The following is a 27,463-nucleotide window of genomic DNA, read 5'->3' on the forward strand; positions in this document are numbered from 1 at the left end:
AAATAATAATGATATCCTTATATATAAAACACAAACTTCACTGTATTACATAATATGAAACAGTCATTTAAGTTAAGTTATTAATCAGAAATAAAATTAATTTTTAAGAATATGTTAAGTATTCTTTAAAAACTTATTATGTAAATTACATGAATTAGTCGCATTTATGTATTGGATGTTTGAGGAGGCTATGATCTATCCTGGGATGCGATCTACGATTTTTCACGCTATCTGGATACTTGGATAACTAAACAATTTATAATATATAACTGAGCAGTTACTATTTTCACGCCACCAAAAATATGGATGTAATTAAATGGTATACTTTGTTAAGTGTATCCTAATAACTAATGACAAAATCAATTTTGGCTATTTTGTTGTATGTTTTTAAGTAGAGAAATCTATGAAATCTATTTTGGACTCGATCCAACTTAATTGTGTGGATGATTTATTTTTATTGATTTATATCCTTTATTTGTCAGTATTACAATATAAATAATATGTATTTATTTGTTTATATATGAATACTATGCTGTTTTATTTGATTTTAGTCCCACCTATAACAACGTGATCCAATATATTATATGTTTAGCTTTGTCTTTGTACCCGCCATATCAGCTAAAAAACAGGAAACAGTTTCAGTTCATTTTAAGTTACGTGTGATTGGTCACGAGAGCATTCACGAGTCATACATCGATAACATTCTGATTTTAAATTATTAAAATAACTTTCTTTTCTGGACTATTAACATATTGATAATATGTGAGCCTTGAAATATGTTTATGTAAGTACTATGATTCTACCTTCTAACTAAAAATACACTCACCTATTTAAATTACGTAATACTATCATACTACAACGATGGCCTTGTCTAGCATCGGTTTAAAGAATCGTGGGTTCCAGGTTCGAATCCTGGGTCTGACAAGTAAACATTGTTCTTCAATTTGTGTATGAGTATAAACCTAATAGGTTGAGCAAGTGGCTGACATCCATTTCTCGTAAAAACAAAATCTGTTGATACATACCTCCACTCTGTGGAGGCCCATATGATTCTATTAGTATCGGACATGGTCGGAATACTATCATGGAATTAATGCTAACATATTCGCTATAATCTCACTGATTTAATTATACTACAATATCAAAATTGGCATACCTATTCGAAAATATTTTAAATGCAAGCTTTTGATTTGATTGGTGATTGATTTATAGTTATATTAATTGGATTATTGAATCTAAATATATGCAGCGTTGGTAAGTATGTATAACAAGGTAGAATTCTACGTGGCTAGACTAAATTTAATTATTAGAATATGGTAAAGTGAAATACTCAAATTTATGATAACAAGCTAATGATGATTCAAAACGATATTTTTGAAACAGTTATACAGAAAAAAGTTACGAAATTAAAAATTTATTACTGCTAGTAGAGTGATTTACCTTATTATTTATGTATATAATTTGGTTTATTTGTTGTTCAATATTGCCAGGTCCAAATAGAGACCCTAACTATTTCAATACTAAAAATAATATCTTCAATCAGCATATTATTGTAAACATAATGTCTATTCGCGTAGAAGATAATGATATTATAATGCATCTAAGTTCGTGAGTTATTGTGATCAAAATACTGAATGCCAACAACATTTTGTCACTTAGCACGCACGTGCTGTTATTTTTAATATTATACTCATATCTCGTAAAACAAGCCAATAAATATTAAAAATGTTTATCGCCAAAATTTGAAAGGAAACAATAATTGTTATTCCTTGAACAAAAAAAATAGTTAATATTAAATTATTAGCAAGTGCAATTACGTTTTAACAAATATTTCGAGAAATCCTGACGCACCGGTTAGTAATTAAGGTAATTTAATAAAATTACAAGATAAAAATAACTTTTTATATACCACGTTTTTAAATTTTCTGTTGAATCATATAAACTTGACAATTCTATATATTAATAAAAACTTTTTATTGTACTTGATAGAAATACTGAATAAATATTATAGAATACTGAAATGTCATTTTGACATTTCATATTGATTTCCATAGTAACGCACATATATATTTAATTTAGTTGCTAAGACCCCCTTAGCAATCAACAATAATAACTTGCCATACAAAATAGAATTAACTGAAAATTAATTCAATTCTGCTTAAAAATGGCTAAAAGTATTAAAAGAATGCATTTTCGTCGTGTTTTGATATATTCTAAAAGTTTTAAATGTCTAGCTAGTCGGGAAGTTAGTTAAAAATCTTCAATCGTCCAATACAAATCTTGAATAAACAAGAAAAAAATGTACTGGACACACAAGAAAAAATCTGTACCGGACAAACAAGAATACGAGCTAATAAAAACGTGGTAAAATTCAAAAGCCAAGCCAATTAGTAACGCAATTTAGATAGTGTTTCAGAGAGTATTGTAAAAGCCAATTTAGATGCATAATATAGTATACTGTAGTCAGTGCATATGAGCGCAATTCCCGAGGGGCGCAGGTTCGAATCCTACTGGTTGTCGTATTTTTTTGTAAAAAGATTTTTTCTAGTGGTTATATAATTTCTCAAAAGGTTTTTTCAAATTATGTATGTTCAAATTATTTTTATTGTTTTGTTTTAATTCACACGTAATATACCTTACTCTTTGTATAGCCACAGGTGATTACAAAACGTTGTAGACTGTATTTTCCATACTACCCAAAGAAACCGCCCCGCACTACACCAACATACCTTACAAAGGCGTATCAAGTTTTAATGAAAGGTATCTTCAGTTGTTTATGCATGGGAATCTTTCAGATACAGTTACCCAAGATTGATATCGCCACGTAGTTTACTTTATGATACATTTTCCATACTGGCTGCATGCGAAGTCTGCACATACCATTATAACTCGATAAGGAATTCAATGACAGGTACGCTGCACCGTTGTACATTCTACATCATCATACACCCGTGTGCTTCGAACTTCTAACGATGAACAAATCATACTTTTCCGCTATAACCATTAGGTCATTGCGATCTGTTTCACCCACAAGTGGTTGGTTGTATGCGCATAGACTTGTCCGGCTTTTTTGAAACATTTTTTTTATACAAAATGGTGTCACTAATAATAATTGTTTACGATGGCTACATTCAAAGTGCATTAGGTGGAATAAAAGCAAATTTAGCATAAAAGTCCGGTTCGATTTTTACATTCCTGTTATTCATATATAAATTGAGTTTTGTGTGTTTTTTGTCGGGCATGAAAAAATGTTTTTTGACTACAAAAAATATTCGCTCACGTCCGGTGAATGTTATAACTAGAAACATTGTTTTATAACTGCATTATTGTTACTGTCATATTGTCGTTTTCAATTACCGGTTTCACTTACCGGTATTTTCCCGGAAAAATGTAATACGTTAATAATAATCGGGGATAGGCACATTTAAAATTTATATAAGTATGTATTTTTACATATATTTGATGCTAGTTAATTATTAAATTGTACATAATTTGAAAATATTTCTGAGAAATATATAACCACTATAAATATTTTCAATTGATGTTATGTTCAATAAAAATATTACATTTTCAAATCATTCTGAAACAATTCTGTAATAATATATAGTATTACTACTAATTATATACTGTATTCTGCGGAAGAAACCAATGAATAAGAAAGCAAACAAGAGTGAGAGATGTGATAGAGGTCACCAAATTGATGAAATGGCGGTGGGCCGGACACATTGCACGGCGAATGTTAAATTATTGATTATTGTTGAATTATAAGATCCAGCCCAACGCCATTTTTACTAAGATCACATATTATTATTTATATTATACAGAACCAATATGTCGTACTATAGTCCGACCACTTGACCCTGAAGAACTCTAAATCACCATAGTGATCGAGTGGGACTGTTTTATTCTCTCACCTCTTTCAAAACATGTTGTTCCGAAGCTACATACTTACCATTTATTATAACTGAATAATTGGACATATTTCTTACAATTTTTTGTTTATTTTATATTTTTATGTCTTCAATATACGAGCAGTTAAATAAGGTATTATTTTATTTATATTTATGTTATAATGCTTTTTGCGTCCACCTGTTCGCTTCTTCATTTATTTTGAATCTTCAACTCATCAATATTGTATGCAAAATCTATGCATATTTATGTTGGAAATAATATTATTATTGCACGCCTCATACCGTGCCACATGCAGTGTGTAGATTATTCTTGTAATACTTCTGCAGGAAGATAGATTAGCCATGAAAAGGGGATTGTTGCAATCAACTACTCTCTTATATTACAGTTGAATTTTAATGGCAGGTGCTAGAAACTAGACGTTGGACCCACTGTGAGTGTTAGTGATAGAGTACTTTTTTCTAAACCCGTGGATGCCAGTTTAAATCCCGCATCTAGTTACTTTATAATACAATTTTATAACTCAAATTATTAAGCAACCATGATTCAATTATCAATAACTACCTAATTACAAAAAATATAGAATATTCTCTATGTATAAATTGAAGTCAAAGTGTTTATACCTTTTGTATTCGGAGGAATTCATATGACCGTTTTGTATTACAAGACTTGATGAAAAAATACACATTTTTCTATGTAAGCTTGTCCCAGACCAAAAAATTCAATGTGTTGGTTAAATGCCTATAAATCATTTCCCGTAAAAGTTTGCTAATTTAACCTACACTGTGATGTTTGGTATGAACAAAAATGGTAATTTACATTTTTTTTCGATACTCGCTATTCGGTAGTAACAATACGTACGCTTCCAATAGTGGTAGTAAACCCTTTCAACGCTGTGAACTAAATAAAGCCCTCAACATAAAACTTTTAAAAAGCAGGATCTCAGCAACATATTTCGCATTAAAACAAATTCTTCATTATTACACGCTATCACAATTAGCATTAACCCTTTCCACCCAACACTTGCGAACGACGAACGAGAAATGGAACCCGTCGAGGGCGGGGGACGGTTCCCGTACACACATACATGACGCATTTTGCATCATGCTAAATCAAAAACGTTGATCGATTAATTCACCGCACCGATTGAAAACTAGTTTATTTAAATAAAATCAATAAACCATTTTAAGTATAATTATTTTTAGTTTTTATTCATCATTGAAATAATGCTATCATAATTGAAGAGTGACATTCCAAACCGGCCTTAGTCCAAAATTACAAATTTTCATGTTTTGATGGAATCCGATAGAGTGTGTTGAGATCTATATTCTCACTAAAACTTATATTTTACAAAAAATCCTAAGTCTCTTAAATTTGATGTCGAAATGTGCCTTTTTTCTCAAAACAGCACTAAGGTAACGGTTGATTCTTTCCAAACTGGCCTAAGGATATATGCGCATGCGCAGTTGAACTCTTTTTGCTACATTTACGCTTCAAGCGGCCATAATATAATATTGTAACACGTCAGATTAGAAATGTCAGACGAAATATTAGAGAATTTGTGTTTTATAAGTTCATGTGCACATTTTTATTGAAAATGATCCTACATTGTAGTATTATTTGCCTTTTTTTTCTCAAAACAGCACTAAGGTAACGGTTGATTCTTTCCAAACTGGCCTAAGGATATATGCGCATGCGCAGTTGAACTCTTTTTGCTACATTTACGCTTCAAGCGGCCATAATATAATATTGTAACACGTCAGATTAGAAATGTCAGACGAAATATTAGAGAATTTGTGTTTTATAAGTTCATGTGCACATCAGTAAACTATTTTTTTATTGAAAATGATCCTACATTGTAGTATTATTATATAATATATTATTATGCTGTAAAAGTTACAATGTTTACCTTTTTATCAAAAAATGCATCAAAGTGAAAGAAATTTTATATAATTTTTATTCATTAATCATCCCAACAGAACTGTCCATGACCACATTTTATTACACAATCATAATTGTATACACAAAAGACACTAAACTTTATTTTATTGTGTCCCAAACTGTACTTAGTACAGACTTAGGGCCATTTTGAAAAAAAAGTCAGTTTTTGAATGAATTTTTTTGGAGTTTTACTATACTTTTTAAAGTTATTTATATACTATGTTTTCGAGTCTTTGAATTTTCTATAAAATTGCCAAACATTATAGTACCGAAAAGTTAAGAGGTAAATTGCAAATCACAAAAATATGATTATCTCAAAATCAGATTTTTAGACTTAGGCCGGTTTGGAATGTCACTCTTCAATTCTTTTCCGATAAAACTAGTTTTGACAAAATTTGTAATTAATTAAATTAAGTGTCGCTACATTTCAAAATCAGCCAAGTCCATCTTTAGGTATTTTTGACTTTTTTTATGAATAGCTGAAGAAATACTGCTTTCTAACATTTCTGCATTATCAAAATGTGGATTTTATTAATTTTAAATATTCTATACTCGAAATAATATAAACTTTCACCCTTGTGACTGTGTATTTGAGAAAACAAAAAGCTGTGTTTCTCCTATTCTGCTGTATAATACACAATAATCCGCGACTTTCCATAAATATAAAAACATACTCATAATGAGATGGGCAAGAGCCGAGATAGATGAGTGACTTCCAAATCTAGGATACTCCATGGATTCCCCGGGAAAATAAACCCTTGACGTAAGAAGAGACATATTACGGGATACCAGAAATCCGTTACTGGTGGACGTTTGTATGAGACCATCAGAGAATCAAGTGTCATGCAGGTGTAAAATTATTGAGTTCAGTGCTCAATTTAAACTGATTAACATAAAAAAAGAAAGAAAATGCTATTATATTAAATAATAAAAGAAGTTGACCGGCCCATTTTTCATTGCATCATCGTCGTATATCAAACTATCACGTCAATTTTCCGGCCCTTCTCCTACCCTTTAGATAATATATCTCTTGGGTACCTACTGCTTGTCTTTTCTTCAATATTTATTTGTCTTAGTCGTAGTCATTTAAGATTTTTATCAAACCCAATTTCATCGCACACATTTGTTTGATCACTTTTCTGGTAATATTTCATTTCATGGCTCTACATGTTATGCCACGCATGTATCTTTTAATATTACGCCACGCTACTCTAAGCTTCTAAAACACTCTTTTGCAAAGATTATTTTTCAAATATGTTACAGGAATTACACTGTATATTTTATAGTACATCTATTTGAATGTTTTCGAGCATTTTATTATGTGATTTGACAGCTAAAATATTGTGAAAATATTTTTTTTAACAAAATGTGTAGATTATAAAAGATAAAATACATTACAATTAGGTACAAAGCTTGGTAGTATGCAGTAAAAATTGATGCAAGAGAGAGATCAGCTAATCTTTCGGATGTAATGTAATGTAATGTACATATATTATTTAGCTAATGAAGGTATACAAACAAAATTCTGGGCAATGTGTATAAGTATTAAAAAAGACATTACAATACACATACCTAAATTGAATCATATACATACATTAAAATGTACGATGAAATAAAGAAACATTCCGGTGGACTGTGCGACAAGAATTTGTGACGTAGCATTTCCATCCGGCACGCAAATTTCGTGTCCCTGTTTGAAATATGTCACCCCTTTTTGTGTATCAAATATATATCGCTCTCCTTTGTGGAATGCATAATACACTCGTATATGTAAGACCCGCTTTTCACATATTATTCCGTGTAATCACATTAACCCTTCGCGCGGCACTACTGGCTCTAAGGTCAGATGGAAGCGCCGAAGGTCTGAGGGAAGACAGGGGTTTATAAAAACATGAACGGGTTAATAATACAGATTTTTATCAAGCCATAACGCCATTTGAACCTACAATTACGTATTGTATAGTTTTATTTAATTTAACACACTTTTATTTCTCTAGTACGTTGGCAGGGTATTGACATAGTATCACATTATTAAAAAGTCAACACTAGAAAGTGTCGATGTAGTCTCAATCCATTCCAGTGTTTTTTCATTAGTTTATTGGATGACAGAAACGTGTGAAAAGTGCGAATGTGTAGGTCGTGGCTTTTGGAGTTATTTATTATCACTCGGATATTAAAATTGATGTGAAAGCACGATTGAACCAATACCTTAATGTTTATCTGTTTCTTTGTGGGTTCATTGTAAATTAAAAATCTATTAACCAAGTTGACGATGATAAATGATCTAACCAATATCTCAAATCAGTACACGTTCAAAAAGCCAACTATGTATAGTTGAAATTTATAATACGCAAAATCTGCAAGGTATAATGGGCAGATTGTGTTTAAAACTGTTAATTTTAGAAGTTTTTGAAAGAAATGTTTGAATTCGAATAACTTTGTATGTGCAAATTTACCATTATTCAGCGACATTGGTTTGAATAGTAGGTACCATTTTTAATAAACTATTTTAAAAATTATCAGCAACTTCAAGTAGACATTATACCTAAAATATTGGCGAGAGCCTGACGTCGGTTAGTAATTAAGGTAATTAATATTCCTTAATTTAATACACAAAAACCAATAGTTAATATTAACGCAATTTGTTAAGCATTTCATGTATAATCTACTAGTTTAAATAATCGATATTGAATAGGAGTCTCGTAGCATAATTGGTTAATGCACAGATTGGCGCGACACCAATGGTTATGCGGGTTCAAATTCCGTCGAGGTTCGTTTTTTTTTCAAATATGATTTTATCTTTCTTTTCTTTAGACCATGTTCGATCGTAATAGGATCATATGGGCCTCCACAGAGTAGAGGTTTGTATTAACAGATTTTGTTTTTTACGAGAAATGGATGTCAGCCACTTGCTCAATCTATTAGGTCCATACCCTGACAGACATAAATTGAAAAACAATATGTGTACTTGCCAAACCCAAATTTTATCTAGTTGGTATATATCTGAAATGTTTTCAACTTATATAATATGATAAGTACCATTTTGTTATTTACGTTAATTATTTGTCAATATAACATTATCTTATTTAATTTTTTTCGGATGTATCTCATTTATTTTGTGCATATAGAAATATATTATGATCTCTGATCGTCAAAATGGCGTAGGTTTTTAATATGATGTAAGGTTTATAACATCTGATAAGATAATATCGTTTTGGGTCCAGTGGAAAATACCCTTGTGTAAAAAAGACCGTTTTGGTGAGTTTTCCGGGACGTTTTTGTAATTTCGTCCTGCTCTCCATAGTTTGAAGTATGCAGAACTTATTTATGTATGCAATAGAGCTCGGGTTTGGATGAAGATTGCAGTTTAACTTTTAGATAAAGGGTTCCGAGCACTCGACTGAATTATTGAGAACGGTCAATTCACGAAAATAAATTTACTATTTTAGATAGTAGAAAATTGTCCAGTAAACGTCCACATTTTCCTGATTTTCCCTATTTTACAAAACTCTTACTCGTTATTTTTGATTTAATACATTTAAAACAATATTTTTTTATATGTAAACATTTTTTTAAAGTTAATAATATAATTAATAATTATTACAACGTAACAATCTTTATTTAACATAAATACATAATTTAAAAACAACCCAGGTTAAGCACATTGATGCAAATCCAATGGATGTGAGTTCGAGTTCCGCCTGGTGTCGTATTTTTTAATATGTATGTGTGTGAAGTGTTTTTAAATTAGTTATGTTTAATAATTATGCATTTATTGAATTTAAATCGTTCGCTAAGTTATCTTTAAATTCTATACATATTATGTATAGAATTTATGCCTTATTTAGGCATAATATGCATTTCTTTCACCATCCGTCATTTATCCACACCATTTCTGGCGTAGGTATCAGTGGCTGGTATCAGTTTTAGAAATGCTTCCCAAGACTGTAGCTGTAATTTTATTGTCATGCACTAGAGCAGTGATTCTCAAACTTTTTCATATCACGGCCCCATAAATCAGAAAAAATAAACCCCAAAAATTCCAGTATTTACTGACCAACAGTACTTTATTTAATTATCATTATAAGTACATTTTTATTAAAAATAATACAAGATTTCATTTACTTGCTTGTAAAGCAAAAATTAAAAAATTAATTAAAATTATTACAGCTACAGCCAACAAAAACAATTTAATGAGGGGGGGTGATTATATATTTTTACATAATAAATCAATATCCGGTAAAATGTTTGAAATGCGTAAAAGTGTTACATGTTTGTTTGGTCCAAAGTTTCCGTTGAATGAGATGACCTGTGTTTATTTTTTATTGCCATTAATGACGAAAATGCTGTTTCGCATAGAACCTAAAAAAATAGTGCACACTTTTTCAGTCATTCTTATATGTTTTTGTTTAATTAAGAATACATATTATAACATAATATTATGGTGTTGGTTAGTTTATTAAAATTCATCAATCCTTGCCTAGTAAAACCATAATTGAAAAAAAATCTTTATTCTACCAATAAAATATCTAAAATTACATATGGTTTAATGGCATAATTTTAGATATTTTATAGATAAACGAATATTTTTTTACAATTATCTACTATGGCTTGAATTAAGCAAGGTTTAATTGAATTTTAAAAACTAACAAGCGCCATCTACACATCGTAGTGTTAGTTCAATGGAAACAAATACGTTCGACTGACATAGTTTAGTTTGCACTATTTATGTCAAATCTTAACAGCCTAACCGGTCGTCACTAATGCAGGCATTGCTAGATATATAGAATTAGGATATTATTTAAAATTAGTCACGTTCATTAACAGAGAGGATATGAAAACGAAGAATAGTTGTAAATGTCTACACTTTTACTGATGTCTTGGATTTCTAATCAAACCTCAAAATTATCCAACTAGTTATATATACTGTGATGCTGCTATCAACATCAGTTATATAAAAAAAAATATAAAAGAAAATTTCCAAAAACGTTATTTTCAAACTAATATAATGGAGCTCAATCATTTATAATGGTTTAAAATACTATACGGAAGAAATTGTGAGATATAATATATTATTTAAATAATCATAATATTATTAATTTTATTGCTGTTATTTCTTGGTGGAAAGACATGATAGTTAAAACAAAAATTTATAAAGACCAATAATATTGATAAAATCGAACCAGTCTCACTATTTTGTAAATTTAATGTGGAAAAGCTACTTAAATGAAAAAAAAAACATCATAAAATGAGTATTGATATTAAATTAATATTAAGTAGTAGTATTTTCATACCTAATAATATATTAATTTACACAACTACACTGCTTACAGATTCATGAATTATTGAAAGTTTTGTTTCATTCAGTAATTCCGAGAAATAGTGTTAACACTAAAAACTGCACAGCAACTAATCAATAATTGACTGAATTTGTACAATTAATACTTCTAGTAAATTTTACTTGTCTTTTACTATATTTAATAATGAATTTAGATATGTTTTTTTAATTGTAAATTCCTAAATTATTGCGATATAATTAATTGATATGAATCATCTGGTATATATCTGTCTATGCTGCGCACAAAGTTAAAACATAAAACAGATACACCCATTAAACTTTAGCTGTTTTATGCGAAGCAAAAATTATTTTATTGCAAACAAAGTGCGATTAAAACGACACAAATTTAATTTACAGCCAGGCCTCTGGTAATTTGAATTTATCGGTGATGACTATTTGAATATTGCTGAAAATTATTTTTTTCCAAATTCATCCTAGAGCTACTGCATATTATAACTTTGATTATAAATAGTTTTGTTTACAGCGTTTTTTACGTTTGTATACTGTAACTCAATATACACTTGGCTGTATCCAGAAAACATTCTTATTCCCCTATATTTGTCCTAATTCCTTCAAATGCCTTACTAAACATGTGTGACGACAGAGAGATTGCTGTACAGCGCAACTTTTGAAAAATTAAAAATTTAATGTAAATGCCACAGTTTTTAATCATATTTTTAGTCGTCAATAATGCAATAAGCAAAAAAACTCTCTATACATGGTGATGACCATACGACTTACTTGTTATTATTCTATTTTAAAAATGCTTTCTAATTGTGAATCAATTTATTCTAGAATTTAAATATTTTTAACTTCTTGATTTTATTAGTACCTATAATAAGTTTTTTTATACTTCATAGATATAAGAGAATTAATTTAATGGTAAAGATAGTAATTTTATATTTGAACTTATATTTAAATAGAAGACTTCTATTGCAAGACTTTTTTTATTCTTATATGGGTTATTTTCCTCTTTCTGGCTTTTCAAGGCTTCTCTCGCAATGGGTAGGGGAAGTTTCTTAATATCGACTGTGTTAAAAAAAATCGAGCAATACGTTAGAACCGCTTCTTGTATCGCTTCCATAGCAGTAGGTATATGTTATATAATATATTATATGATATATTATATACTATGGTAACTCTCTATAAATTCGGTCTCTTTCTCAAGTGCAAGATTTTTTGTTATTATGCCTAATATTTAATAATAAATTAAATAATTATGGCATTTTATTTTCACATTATTAGTATCGAGGGTCCCAGGTTCGAATCCTGAGTCTGGCAAGTAGACATATTGTTTTTTTTCAATTTGTGTATGAGTCAGAGTATGGACCTAATAGGTTGAGCAAGTGGCTAATATCCATTTCTCGTAAAAAAAATCTGTTAATACAAACCTCCACTCTGTGGAGGCTCATATTATTATGATCTTATTAGGATCGGACATGGTATCAAAAAAAAGTGCTGTAAACACTTTTAAAGAAATATTGAATATGCTTGTATCCAAGCTTGAAAATAAAAATTTAAATAATTCTCCGAACATTATGCAACAAAGTCAATAGTTTGGTTTTTACAAAGTATGATGTATAAATACATCGAAGAAGTACCGCTTTCAAGATTAAAAAAAACTAGATGGCATGGTAATATTTGTGAGTTTTGCATTTGATATCAAAAACAAAGCAGAAGTAATTGCAGGAAACCTTTTCGAAACGACACTTTTGCATATGGATATGTTGAAACTTGAAGAGAAAATATTAAGCTGCAAAATTATATTAATATTAAAACTTTCGTAGCTGAAAATAAAATAGCCACAGTAGTTATGTAAATAGTTTTTTTTCTATATAGGTACAATGCTCTATTTAATTTTCTTAGTAAGATTCTATTTTGGTTTAAACATATGTTATATTATATTATATATTATTTCCTTAATTTCAGAAAAAGTAGATCGCAGATGATTTTTCTTTTCCAAAGTAGATCTAATGTAAAAATTAGTTAACACCCCTGGTATATATAGTGCTCAATAAAAACTAAATAAAACTATTAGTAACTTCAAAGATATCATACTAAAAAGTGGAATTATCCTGATACCATTGATGAAACAAATTTATTTTTCGTACCCAGTCATAATAACTCCAGGATTTCCAAACGTTCTTATTTAGTAGATACACTCGCTTAGTTTATTTGTAATATTTTTTCTTATTTTTATTAACATGGACACGTATATTATTTAAATATAAATTATTGTTTTGCCAGATTTTTAATTAAAAAAAAATCGGTGTGTACTTATATACGCGCGTTAAAAGTTATACTTCTTTGGCGTAACAAACCAAAAACAAAACTTGTGTTAACCTAGATTCTTCGATTAGCTCTTAATTATCTTGTTAAATTACACACTCAAGAAAACGGACCGCTTATTGTTTTTTTCTATACATTTTAAGTTATATTACTAAATTATATAATTATTTATTGTTGTTTATATTTTTAAAGTTACAACTGCCACTATGACGTTTAATAGTTTGTTTACTTAAGGAATTGCAAGTGGTCAACAATAATAAATTCGCTGTCTAGGCAACGGAACAATTCTAAACTATAATATTATACTGTATAATCGTCACAATTGCAGTATCATACTGTGGCGTAAAGGCAGTGCGTTCGACTGATAACGGAACAATCGGTGGTTCGAATCCATTACGTGTTACATGTCACACGCCAAAAATACACTCTGATCTGATTTTCCAAACGCGCCTAAAGAAGTATAACTTTAAAAATATAGAGTGTCCAATATTTTAAATCATAGAACTATCTTATATAAACAACTACTAAAAATATCTTTAGCATAAACATCAACAATGGTATCGTAAAATATACATGATTAAATTCTAAATTACTTGCTTATTTTACCAATAATAAAAAAATTATAAGTAGGTATGTCTTTTTCCAGTGAATATAAAAAAATATCTTCTAATTTAATATCCACTCGTATATTATATTACTTATGAAACTTTTGATAAATAATCTATATAAGAGTTCAGTAAGTAGAATTTTGAGGTCGGCGTATGTTAGTTAGCTAACGAAAACCATTGAATTGTTGTTTAGACAGAACTAATTTCGAGCAGCGCGGTAATTTTGGACAGGCGCTATGTAGATATCTGGTTAAGAGTAGATGAACATTGGTTTTATTTAAGGGAACGTCAAACAAACCCATGCTTTGTATTATTTTAAATAAACGATTTTAATATTATTACAATTTTGGTCTCATTGAGAGAGTATTATCTTGGTTACTAGGCGGTCCGATCTTATGTAGTACCCACATTTAAAATCTAAAAATAGGATTTAATAATAAGATAAAAGTTTTCTGTGTTTTACGCAACAAATAAGTGTTATAACTATAAGCAATAACACAAGGAGAATGATTCGTGTAGTAAACCAAGCTTTCGTGTAATAAACACGTAGCATGTGACTTTCTGTAGCTTGTGATAATGCCTATTGACTGTGATGTATGGAACTTAGTGCAAATTTGTTAAAACATTAAAAGTGTAAATAAAATAAATTATTTTCCATTGTCCCTTTGTCATTGACTAGCAGTACCCGTTTAGTTTTCTTCCAGTTAATATTGTACTCAGTTGAGCGGATTGACGATACCAATGAAGAACCTATCGTATTTTATCGGCCCAGATTACGGGTGTTCTTCGTCCATGTTCAAAGCAGCATATTCACTGCTGACCAGTTAATTACCACAACTCGGTCAGTGCTCAAGACACGCCTGGCGTGTAGCAATTAGCATGATAATTAAATGTGGTAATTAACTGGTCAGCAGTGAATGTATATGTATCTAATGGCTACACGCCAGACGTGTTTTGAGCACTGGACGTATTAAAGCTCCAATATCCCCCGCCCCCAAGTAGCATGGAAAAAAGTTCCTTTTGAGGATTGATTTGCTGGTATGCCTAGTTCAGGGCATCTTGCTATATTATTGCAACGCCATATTTTAAAGTATCAATCTATATTTATGTTGTATATAAATAAATGGCTCGAAGATGCCTCTATCTATATATTATTATGTATTGCATTTGGTATTAGCCATTAAAAACAAAAGCACCTAAAACACATAAAAAAACATATTCCATTATTTAATCCAATTGCAATTATAACTAATTAATGAATATCGCTTAATACTATTTCCTTACTAATCTTACATATTGTTATGTTTTCAACAATAATTACCAATCGTATGAAAAATTTTAAATGATGTTTTGATATTTACAAAACTAAGCATTGGTAGTATCTGATATAACTTAGTAATCAGAAGTCCTGGATGCCAAAGTGGCAGAAACGCGCGCGTTATTTCACTGCGACTGAATTGAGGGCATTAGTTGCAAAGTTAATTCGGTATTTATTTTTTTTACTTTATTACGGATTTTATTTTAGTACTTTTCTACAATGTTTAATTTAAAAAATATTAACAAATTCAATTGGTTTTTCTTTAATGAGATTAGATGAATTTAATCTGAAATAATAATAATAGTGTAAGCGATGTAGAACTTTTTAAAATCTATTCATCTATTATTAGAATTTTTACCCTAAATCTATAAACCATTTTTCAAAGTTTCAGTGGTTACAAAACCCAAAAGACTCGTAGAGTTATAATGTTCCCCTTTCGGTACCTGCGATGCATGATTAATAACCTACCTGCTTATGAAGGCATAGGTTTGGACCCAGAGCATTGATCTAATAGTTGTGACTATTATCCGTTTTTAATTGAAAAAAATACTTTCACAAACCTCTTCACGAGGTGGCCAAGATTCACGTCTTTCATCGTCATCATCTCAGTAACTCTCTATCCAGATGCAGTATGTTGTATGAAGGACATTTCTAACTTTCGCTTCGGTCTTTAGTCTTTCGCAACAACGTGCACCAGAAAATTGTTTACGTTTTGTTTCGTTCGCCGTAACCTACTCAATATAATATTCAATTATCCCATCTCTGAAACACATAGTATTAACGACCAGTTGCGGTGCGAAACAGGAACCGTTTATTTAAAAGAGGTTTAAGACCTAAGAGTAACGCAAAACTGTACGGAATGTTGCATAATGTATTATTTAGCCTTAATTAACACAAGTATCTATTAATAATAAATTAGAATACATTTTAGGTCATGTAATTTTGCTATTTTTAATTATATTTATTTATTTGATATTGAAATTGAGAATCATCGGACTGGTATCCAATATAGATATCAGAATGTACAATCACAAACTACTCGTATTGGGATATCTCGAGGATGGATGCCATTCAACCCTCCAAAAGGCTCTCCTTTAATAAATCAGAAGAGAGAAATATAATCTAAAAACCAAGGCTGTGGTGGTTTGCCTATGTACTCGTAGATAAAGACATATTGAGATTTCGTAAAACAAAGCTGTGTAGACGATTCTCGAAGATGGCCAACACCAACATTAAGTTTTAATACCGATTCTGAATGAATAAAAAGAATATTTATAATATTCATTTTAGAACTATTATTCTAATTGCAATCCTTAGTAACTCATCATCATCATCAGCCTGAGTCTATCCACTGCTGGATGAAGGCCTCTTCAAGCTGCTTCCACTTTTCTTGGTCCTGTGCGTTGCGATTCCACGTACTTCCGCAGATCTTTATCATTTCATTGATCCAGCGGCCTTTAGGTCTGCCGTGCAGACGTTTTGTATCTCTTGGATACCACTGGATGACTAAATTTAATTTTTCCAACTATTGTCTCTTTTTTGAGCTATGTGTCCAGCCCGTCTCCATTTGAAGCTTTTTTTTAACTCTATATCAACGCAAACCCTTATCTGCTTCCTTATCCACTCATTCCTCTTTAAGTGCTTTCGCGTTATGCCCAGCATGTACCTCTCCATACCACGTTGTGCTACTCTAAGTTTATGGATCTTTCTCTTAGTAAGTATTTGCACCGATTATCACCTATATCTCCCACTTAAAGTCCTTTCTCCTATATGTTCTGAGTATCTTATAATCAGTGACAATGATTTAGATGCTGCTCGCATTTAATTGAGTTCGCTTTGCTACTATCAGGTATGCAACATTAGCACCATATACTGTTATATAAAAGTAAAGTGTGATACAACATTATTAAGTACATAAACTGTGGGTGCCAATCTTATGAGCCGTCGATGACACCCAAGAGAATAGATAAAGCCAGTGCTAAGTCTGAGAGACGTGCCAGCAATACAGCGTGGGTGCCAGGTCTCTCTTATCCTCGCCAAAAACCTAATACAGTCCAATAATTAACCATTAAGACATGCGGTTTTTTTGAGAATATCTCGTAATAAAACGTTTTGAACGTTGCTGACTTTGCAATTAGTACCCTCAACACTCTTCTATATCACAAAACAAACCCAAGCATAGAGAAGCTAACAGTAGTGATACAGACAAATTGCGGCGTTAATTAAAATTAGCTAATGGCTTTTCCGAACAACGCTGTTTTTTTCATCAAAGTTTCAATCCTAAACAAACAGCTTATGTCCTGATTTTCTAAAAGTATGCTGTGTGTGTATATGTATATTATGGGCTGTTCTTTTGACTTTAGATTCTGAAAAGACTAACTGTTCTCTTGAAAACTATGTTAAGTCAGTTCGAATGAAGATAAAACGTATTTTATGCCTTTATTATCATTTGTTTTTATATTCGTATCTATGGTAAAAGTGACGTGAACAGTTTTTACTTTTTAATTTATTTACTTACTTATATGGAAGTTCATATTAGTCTGAAATAGCAATATCAAATTTACGTTAAAAACTGTAATTATAATGATCAGAAAACCAAGAAAATAACATACCTCAACTCATTTCAGAATTCAGAATAAAATATACACTAAAATGGATAATTGTCTAATAATCCGTTTGAGGAGAGTTCATGAAAATGTGACAATTAAAAAATCGTTGTGTGTACTTATGTACGCGCGTTAGAAGTTATACTTCTTTAGCGTAACAAAACAAAACTTGTGATAAACTAGATTCTTTGACTAGCTCTTAATTATCAGGTTAAATTACACACTCAAGAAAAAGGACCGCTTATTGGAACGCCGTTGGTTTATTTCTACATACTTTAACTTAGAGCCGAGCCACACCGGGAGACTCTGGTCTCGAGACCAGTCGCGCGACTGGTCTTCCTGGACGATTTACTCGGGCGACTTGCAGGCGACCAGAGAGGCAGCCAATAAATAATAATAATAATGAATGTACGTACCTACGCAAGTATGCAAAAAATACGTTCTCTCCGCGCGTGGCAACCGGGAGGCAGCCAATAATCCGCTCACCAGTGTTGCCATGTCTACTGAAATTTCAGTAGATCTACTTATATTTTTTGCCAATATACTGAATTTTTTATTTTTTTCGAAATTCAAGAAATCTACTGATATTTGTGTTTCTCCATAATTGTAAGTTTACTGATGATTATTTTAATAAAAAACTTGAAATGATTTACGCACGATCTTTTTTAATGTGTTACACTTCTAAATTGACGAAGAAAGCGTTGTAACTCTACCCAAGAGCGCCATTTTACCCATTAATATCATCATTGTTTACAATAAATTAATATTATTAGTTATTTTTATCCTTATTAGTCTTAAATTATATCTAATATACTAAATTTTCCAAAATCTACTGATATTTTATGAAATCTACTGAATTTTTTGTCAAAATCTACTGAAATTTTAAATTTTGACTTGGCAACACTGCCGCTCACTTTTAAGATGGACGTCGAAGACGTTGCACTCGAGCTGTATTTGCGGCATAAAAGATTCTTGGAAAAGAAGAAGAAAAAAAGGATCTGGACTCATCCTTTCGTCGCAGCTCGCTTTCTGTCTGGAGTGTTTATCACGTTGTATGATGATTTAAGAAAATACCCTGGCAAATTCTTCAACTACGTTAGAATGTCGATATCATCATTTGATTAATTATTGACTCTGTGCAAGAATGGCCTAACCAAACAAGATACTATCCTACGGAAGTCTATACGTCCCGTTTGTATCTCTATAATGAACATATCCGTATCGAACGCCATGGCTGATAATGAATGTACACACAAGTTATGCAAAAAGTACGTCCTCTCCGCGGCGTAGCTTCTCGCGACTAATCGTCCAGTGTGGCAGCACTCAATACATAACTATAATATAGTAATAACTATAATACATATTATGTTTTCATACATCGCTACCGGTCGCCCGACTAGAGAGACTGCGAGATCAGACCGAGCGCAAGAACGTGATTTTACTGATCACCCGACTTTATTACTTGCGCGACTACTGGGCGACCAGGTGTGGCATGCTCCATATAACTGCATGCATCGGTCTGGTCTCGGCGACTGGTCTGCCAACCAGAGTCGCCCGGTATGGCACGGCACTTATATTACTAAATTATATAATTATTTCTCGTCTAACAACTGGCACTCTGACGTTTAATCGTTTGTTTACGTAAGGAATTGCAAATGGCCGACAATAATAAATTCACCGCCTAGGCATCGGAACAATTCTAAACTATAATATTATACTGTATAATCGTCCCTATTGCAGTATCATACCGTGGTGTAAAGGTAGTGCGTTCAGCTGATAACCGAACAATCGGTATTTCGAATCCAATCGAGTGCGTTTTTTTTCGTGTGAAAAAATAAATTATGTGTTACATGTCAAAAATACACTCTGATCTGATTTCCCAAACCCGCCAAAAGAAGTATAACTTCAAAAATATACGGTAGAAATGTGACGATGGAAGGAAAGGTGATAAAAAGGACAACCTCTCAGTATATAGGTACCTATTACAAAACATCACTCCAACATATTATCTTGATAGCAACAAAAAACAATCGAAAAGTTCAATTGTAGTTATAAACAATAGTGTCTGAAATATGCTAAAATCGCTATTATTTCAAACATATTATATAATTATTACTTCAAAATATTATTTACATTATATGAATGTAAACATCTCTGTGATGAATAAGGCAGTCAATAGCGGCCCGTTTCAAATTGATAGGTCACGAAATCGAATACAACGGCTGGAAAAAAATCGCATATCATTTATTCAATATTTTCAGAGCACGAACAAGAATCATAGACTGCCTTAAAAAAGAAAACTATTTAATTCATAACCCCCTGCAAGGGCTTAGCCATACGTATTATTAATAGTAGGTATTATAATATGTCTAATAAATTAATACAATAAAACATACTATTTTACCATCTTCCTTCGGGAGTAATTATTTTTACCACGGTTTTATTAGCTCATATTCTTGTTTGTCCAGTACATTTTTTTTCTTGTTTATCCAAGATTTGTATTGGACGATTGAAGATTTTTAACTTACTTCCCGACTAGCTAGACATTTGAAACTTTTAGAATATATCAGAACACGACGACAATGCATTCTTTTAATACTTTTAGCCATCTTTAAGCAGAATTGAATTCATTTTCAGTTAATTCTGTTTTGTATGTTTCGGAAAAAAATTGAAAAAAGTAAAACACTATTATGGGTTGCTAAGGGGGTCCTAGCAACTAAATTATTAATATATCCGTGCGTAACTATGGAAATCAATATGAAATGTCAAAATGACATTTCAGTATTTATTCAGTATTTCTATCAAGTACAAAAAAAAGTATTTATTAATACATAGAATTGTCCAGTTTATATCATTCAACAGAAAATTTAAGAACGTGGTATATAAAAACTTCTTTTTATCTTGTAATTATTATGTTTCACTTTACTCATGATTTACATAAAGATTTAATCGAATTCCCGATTAAATTTTTAATTTAAAATTAACAATTTAAAATTAGCAATAGAATTATTTATTTATTTGCAAGCCCTATATGCATAATAATATGTGTCAAAAGGCAAAACCTGCTCGCTAAGCAATGGCCAATAAATTCCGACTATTTTAAATGTATATAACATAATTTGTCATTTCCGTAAGTTAACCTATTAGATGTAAGATGCTCAATACATAAATAGAACGTAATAATAGTACATAATATATAATGTAATAGTTTCAACTTGACTACAAGGAATGATAAATCTTCAAACTATCAGTATTGGCATATTGTACCAATGCATTGTCCTTGTGACAAATCAAATCCTAGTTTTCAGGTTGTTAATCGACCTATCCTCAATCATGCGATAATATTTGAGTTATGACACGATTCAGCAAGTAGGAATGTGTATGTATATATACTTAGGGCAGACTGTCGCGTTAGAGAGATGTTGCAATCGCTTGCGGGGGTGCGCTCTGCCTGTCACGGATTGTTTAAGCGGTGACCCAAACGTTGATTTAGTGGCGGATTTACGCAATGCCATCACTGCACTGTCACATGTTCTGTTTTTGTTATTAGGTATGCATCTTTTTTGTATTATTTTGCTTTAAAATAAAATTTACCAATATGTACAAGATACGTAAATTGCGTGTTATTTATTTGAATAATATGTACTCTTAATACTTATTACCTATGCAAGTTTGATAAATTATTTTTTTCTTAAACGTTTTCTAGTATGTTTGTTTTCTGATAATGTTTTATAAATTTATTGTGAACGTTCAATAATAATAATTATTAAATCTGGTGCATATCTGGTATCATAAAAATATTAATTTAATTAATTATTTTTTTATTATTTAGAAAAATTTCGTGACTTTTCGAGACTAACAATTGATTATGAATATTATAAATAAAATAATTTATAAAAAAAATGATTTTCACAACTACTATATAATATTACTACTTATTTACTATGGAAACATAGTACCTAATATCGTATTCGTGAAGCTAAATCATAATTCAATCAATAAATCGTAAAAAATAATAGGGACCCTTCAACAGACATACTTATATTTTTTACGACTTTGTCTTCATTGCATAAATTTTAAAAACTTATTAATGCTTTTCGATACGATTAATTAAAATATTCAATGTATAAAAAAACCACTGAATTGTATTTAAATGCATAGGTACTTCATAATCTGTTGTTAGATGCCTCTTTGTTAATATAAATTTGAAATTTAACTCTACTGTGTTGTTAAAACCATATTTTATTTAAACTCTAAGATGTATGTGTTATCATTCGTGCTATAAATTGACTCTTTTAATGATAAAAAAATATTTTAGAAGTGAAATACAGTAAATTTAATAAAAATATATGTTTAATACTTTTCAATTTGTGTTACAAGACGTAAAAACTCCTTTAATTAATAAAACATTACTATTATCTTTCTTTACAAGAAAATAATGTTAATAGTGCAAAACTCAGCTAACTTTAAGGCAAGTACTACTAGGAAATGGTTTAACTTTATTATAATATTTTTAATTAAATTTATGTTACTTAAAATTCTTTGTTTTTCACTACCTGTGAAACAAAGAGAAAAAAATATATTTTTAGTATTTTTGAAGGTGAAAAATTCAGTGATTCAAGATATTCTGTTGAAATACGAAACTAAGAAATTATTAAGTAGAGTCAGAATATTAATTTTAGTAATACAAAACAAAAATTTTCGATAATGGGTATAAATCAGTTCAATTAAGGCAATTCACACCTTTTGTTCGACGTTTTACCAAAAACACGTATTTTTCAAGTAATCTTCCAAAGTATTTAATATTAAAATTTTCTATATAGGTATTAAAAATAACTACATAATTGTAAAAATCAAAAAAAATATCATAACACAAATATAAAATTACCGACATTTACAAAAAAAATGGAGAATGGTGATTTTTATCATTTTCGCTATGTACCTACATCATTAATCAGTTATGGTGAGAAACTGTGTTAAACCATTATAAAGATGCTAACCCAAAAATAGCGTTAGAGGTGTTGTGGCAAAAATCTAGTAAGAGTTATTCTGTGACGAAGTAACATTTTTTTCCGACAGAATATCTATATATATATATATATATATGGCGATCGATACCGATATATTTCTTTGTTCAAATTAACCTCCAGTAAAGATACAAATTGTCAACTAGTTTATTATATGTATATAATTAAATTCAAGCTGTGTCTCTACAAGCTTTTATTAGCGACATGAAACATACTACCCTACATATATTATGCGACGCCCAGAAGCGTTCCACTGCAGCATGACGACTGATGCTGTGAAGCATCCTTAATCAAAGTTGACCGTCCTCCAAATTTGTTTATAGACACGTGTCCACACGTGTTACTCGTAGAGCCTTTTATTCGTTTTTTATCAAAATTCTAGACTACTTTAACTTGTTACACTATTAAAATGTTCATTATAATAACTCATCCAGTTTATGAAATCTAGGTATAAAAAAAAGGTTACATTGACAGCTGTTATTACCATTATTATTAATTTCTTTACAAAAAATGATAATTACAACCATTGTTTCAAGGTATTCAATTGAACCATATTCATTTTTAAGGCTTATCAATGACATAATAAACTGATACACTATGTCACAAAGCACCTACAAAGTGACAATAATTAACAATGGCATGACAGTCGTGTCATTTCGTTTATTATTTCCATTCCATGTTACTATTTCCACTGTCAAAACCGGGATATCCTTTTTCATTTCAACGCTAGAATAAGCGACGAGGTTCAATGATAGTAGTGTAGTAGTTTCATTGAAATAATCACAAAATACACAGACTTTAAACTATAAATGTATTGATATTATTGAACCAAGACCCCCGAAAAAGAAGGCAGAGTATTTTACATTAGACTACGTGGTTAGCCGGGTATATCATTATTTAGCAGCATATCTTTCTCGACAAAAGTTTTTATAATTATGTTAGCTATCAAAATTCAAAACTATTTAGATCAATATTTTATTATATAATGTATAATATAATTATATATAAAGTTAACTAAGTTGACCATGTTATGACACATAATTTTTAGAACAACTTAATAACTATAATCGATTGAGGGTAGTTGATGAAAGCTCATTTTAAATTCAAAACAATATAATATGTATACACAACTCTTACAGATCCAGTCAGTATGTTCACATCTCGTATATTCAGAATTTGATGTATCGATAGCCAAATTGTATGGCTAAAAACAATTAATTTATAATATGTAGGTATATATCTAGACAAATAATGTAAGATACTTTAAACTATTTTGTTGCTATTTTGTCACTTCGTATACGTCAAGCCAACCTATAAAGTCACACGTGAAATGAAAGATTCCTTCGTAGTAATGTTATAATGCCCAAGAAGTTTTCCATGCACAACTGAATGCAATATTAATTAATAACTATTATTTTTGTTTCAGCTCACGTGTCTGCGCTAGTGGGCGGCAGTGGCTCACTGGGCTGCGCGGTGGACCGGTCGAAATGCGGGGAGGTCCACTCACTCAAGTGGTACAGGGGGGAGCAGAGGATTTACGTGTTTTCCGAGGCAGGGGGGGTGGCGCGAAAAGAGGGGGACATGAGTGACAGGTGAGTTTTTTTTCTACACACCGTAATATATACCTACCATTATAACAACGCCGAGCTTTTAAAAGAGTACCGGAGCTTTCGTATTTTGGTTAAGTATTTTTAACCTTAATTTAGTTAATGTTTAAATGTTCTATCTAGTTAAGGTAAGCATGCATAATATTATTTTTTAAATTAATACAAAAACAAGATTTTGGAGACATTTTTAGGTGAAAGTGTGTTATAAAAATAATTGTTATATGTACATAAATTGGAAATACCCATTAAGAATACAGATTAGAGAACATACTGGGATTGTTTTTGCTTTATATTTGTTCCATGCTCTATATACAATTCTAATTCAGAAAAACATTAAATTGAGTATATTTAAATTAACAGTACTTCTTCTTTAATATAAGGACAACGCCTAGATCCTATTTATAACAATTAAAATGGCCTTATCTATCAACATAATTGTTATGACACGGCAGTAGCAAAGGGTGGAGGTAGGCTGTTAAGATCCGCCATAAATAATGTACATTAAACTTTGTTAGTCATACGTATTTGTTTTTATTGAACTAATACTATACTTTACAGGTGGTGTTGGTTAGTTTAAAAAAAACAATTAAACCCTTCCTAAACCAAACCATAATAGTTTTGGTATATTTTGAGTGGTACGACAAAATTGTGCACACTTTTTCATTCAAACTTATTTGTTTTCGTCTGTTTAAGAACACATAAGGCACCCCCAGTAAAATACTGTAGTAATCCAAAAAATGGCATTTTGCAGGAGAGCCATTTGAAGTTTCAAATATTCTTTGTAAATACAGGAAAAGTCCCAGTCGGAAGCCAACAGCGGTGGAGTGAGGTTGTACAACTTCGCTTGCGTATTCGGGTTGCTAGTCGCCTGGTTACTCGCGAACGGTTATAAATACGGGATTCAACACAAATAATATTGTTTGTAAATGAATTTGACAATAAACTCAACATGTGTGGTCCCATGTGATTTTGACAATCAGTGCCAGTGCTTGAGAAAAAGTGAAAAATATTTATTGTTGCACGGATAGTGCACTTTGTGCGGGGAGTGCGTCAAACGCTGTGAAGCGAGGGGTTGTCCACACTGTTTTTTGTTCACACTGTTGCGCGAATTCCAAGACCGCGTGAACGGCAAAAGCAATAAAATGGAAAACACCACGATGGAAGTGAATGAAACCAAAAAAACGAAGAAGAAAAGAAACGATGATGAAGAGGAAGTGGTTGGAGAAAAAGAAGAAGAATGGCAGACGGTGACCTCTGGAAAAAAACCCAGAAGAGACTCTGGGGTCACTCCAAAGGGAAACCAAAACATCGTCATGATAGCGACGGGAAGTAAAATTCCATTAAAATTGAAAATAGCGCAGATGCTGCATAAGGCAGGAGTAAAAGTACAGAAAATTTACAATAAAAATTTAAAGACGTACATCCAAGTAGAAGACGAAAAAGAAGCAGATAAAGTGAAACAAGCTGGAGAACTCAAAGATCTCGGTTTTGTGACCAAAGAGAATGACTCCTGCTCTTATGGAGTAATAAGAAAAGTCGATATTGATATGGACCTCCAAGAACTGCAAATGGAAATCAAAAGTGATGCAAAAGTAATCAACCTTAAGAGGTTGACAAGAAAAGGTGATACAGGAGAGCTGACAAAGACCTCGTCAGTCAGTATTAAATTTGGGGAGAAAATATTGGCGAGAACAATTTACATATATGGAGTCTCTTTTGCTGTAGAACCGTATGTATTCAGGGTTATGCAATGCTACAAATGCTGGCGATATGGGCATATCGCGAACAATTGCCGACGTACAGTAGAAACGTGCCCTAAGTGTGGTGAAAACCACAAAACCTGCGAAAAAAATGAGGAAATTACGTGCATCAATTGCAAAGGTAACCACGCGGCAAACAGCCAAAAATGCCCAAAGTGGCAAGAGGAAAAGAATTGCAAAGAAGCAATGAAAAAAATGAACATACCTTTCAAGGAAGCAAAAAAAAATATGTTAAATAATAGCTATGCTGACATATTAAAACAAAAAAAAATCGTAGGAAGAGATGAAAGCGAAACAATTCAAAAAACTAAGGAAAACAAAAAGAAAGAAGAAGCGGTGGTAGAAGCTTCAGGCTCAACAATAATATCTACAGGTAGTAGCGTAAAGCCTACAAAAAATAAGAAAAATTCAAAGGGGAAGACAGAGGTTAACGCGATGGGAGAAATTATGAAAGTCTTGCTGAAAGGGGGAGACTGGCAGCAGATCATTAAACAACTAATAATTAAAGCAGTGGACTGGGTATGCAAACAATTCAAAGAAGGACACTTAAAGGAAATTCTAGGGGAGGTTCTGGAGCAAAATGGATAATAAAAAACAAATTAGGATTTTACAATGGAATGCCAGAAGTATGAAGCAAAAAAAGGATGATATAGAACTCTACTTAATAAGACAAAAAATTTCAATAGCATTAATCTCAGAGACTTGGCTGAGGTCTGAATTAGACTATCTGAAATTCAATGATTACACGATGTATCGAAAATACAGAAGGGATGGATACGGAGGAGAGCGATTCTGGTGCATAAAACACTGGCGTCTAAAGAAGAAAGAAAGAAAGACGGAAGAGCTAGACAAAATAATTATAAAGCCATTTAACAGAATAGGAGTGAGGACCTGATCGAAGGATCCCCTTCTAGAAGAGAAGAGGCGATATGACAGCGAGTCGCAGTCAAAGCCTCGGTAAAATCACAAAAAAAAAAAAAAAAAAAATACAGGAAAAGTCTGAATGTAAAAACTATTACTCATTTTTATGGGAAAACGTGATCTATTTTCAACTGTATTC

At 31.2% G+C, this 27,463-nt stretch overlaps 2 protein-coding genes across 3 annotated transcripts in view; both read left to right on the forward strand.

The window, feature by feature from the left end:
* LOC147066714 (uncharacterized) overlaps positions 1-27,365 on the forward strand; it is a 1,113,477-nt gene extending 1,086,112 nt beyond the window's left edge. Inside the window, exon 3 of the mRNA XM_085955048.1 lies at positions 25,624-27,365. Coding sequence (XP_085811174.1) covers positions 25,786-26,991 — 1,206 coding nt within the window. The 5' untranslated portion in view covers positions 25,624-25,785 and the 3' untranslated portion in view covers positions 26,992-27,365. The remainder of the gene's footprint in view (positions 1-25,623) is intronic.
* Positions 1-27,463, forward strand: part of LOC147066719 (synaptogenesis protein syg-2-like) — an 874,747-nt gene that overhangs the window by 373,311 nt on the left and 473,973 nt on the right. For both annotated transcript variants that reach the window (XM_085955039.1, XM_085955040.1), the window contains exon 2: positions 24,463-24,628. In XM_085955039.1, the coding sequence (XP_085811165.1) occupies positions 24,463-24,628 (166 nt within the window). The remainder of the gene's footprint in view (positions 1-24,462; positions 24,629-27,463) is intronic.

The sequence above is a fragment of the Rhyacophila brunnea genome, unplaced genomic scaffold (genome assembly GCF_057557595.1).
Source record: "Rhyacophila brunnea isolate RB1 unplaced genomic scaffold, BYU_Rbru_1.0 scaffold_4, whole genome shotgun sequence".
Taxonomy (NCBI): domain Eukaryota; kingdom Metazoa; phylum Arthropoda; class Insecta; order Trichoptera; family Rhyacophilidae; genus Rhyacophila; species Rhyacophila brunnea.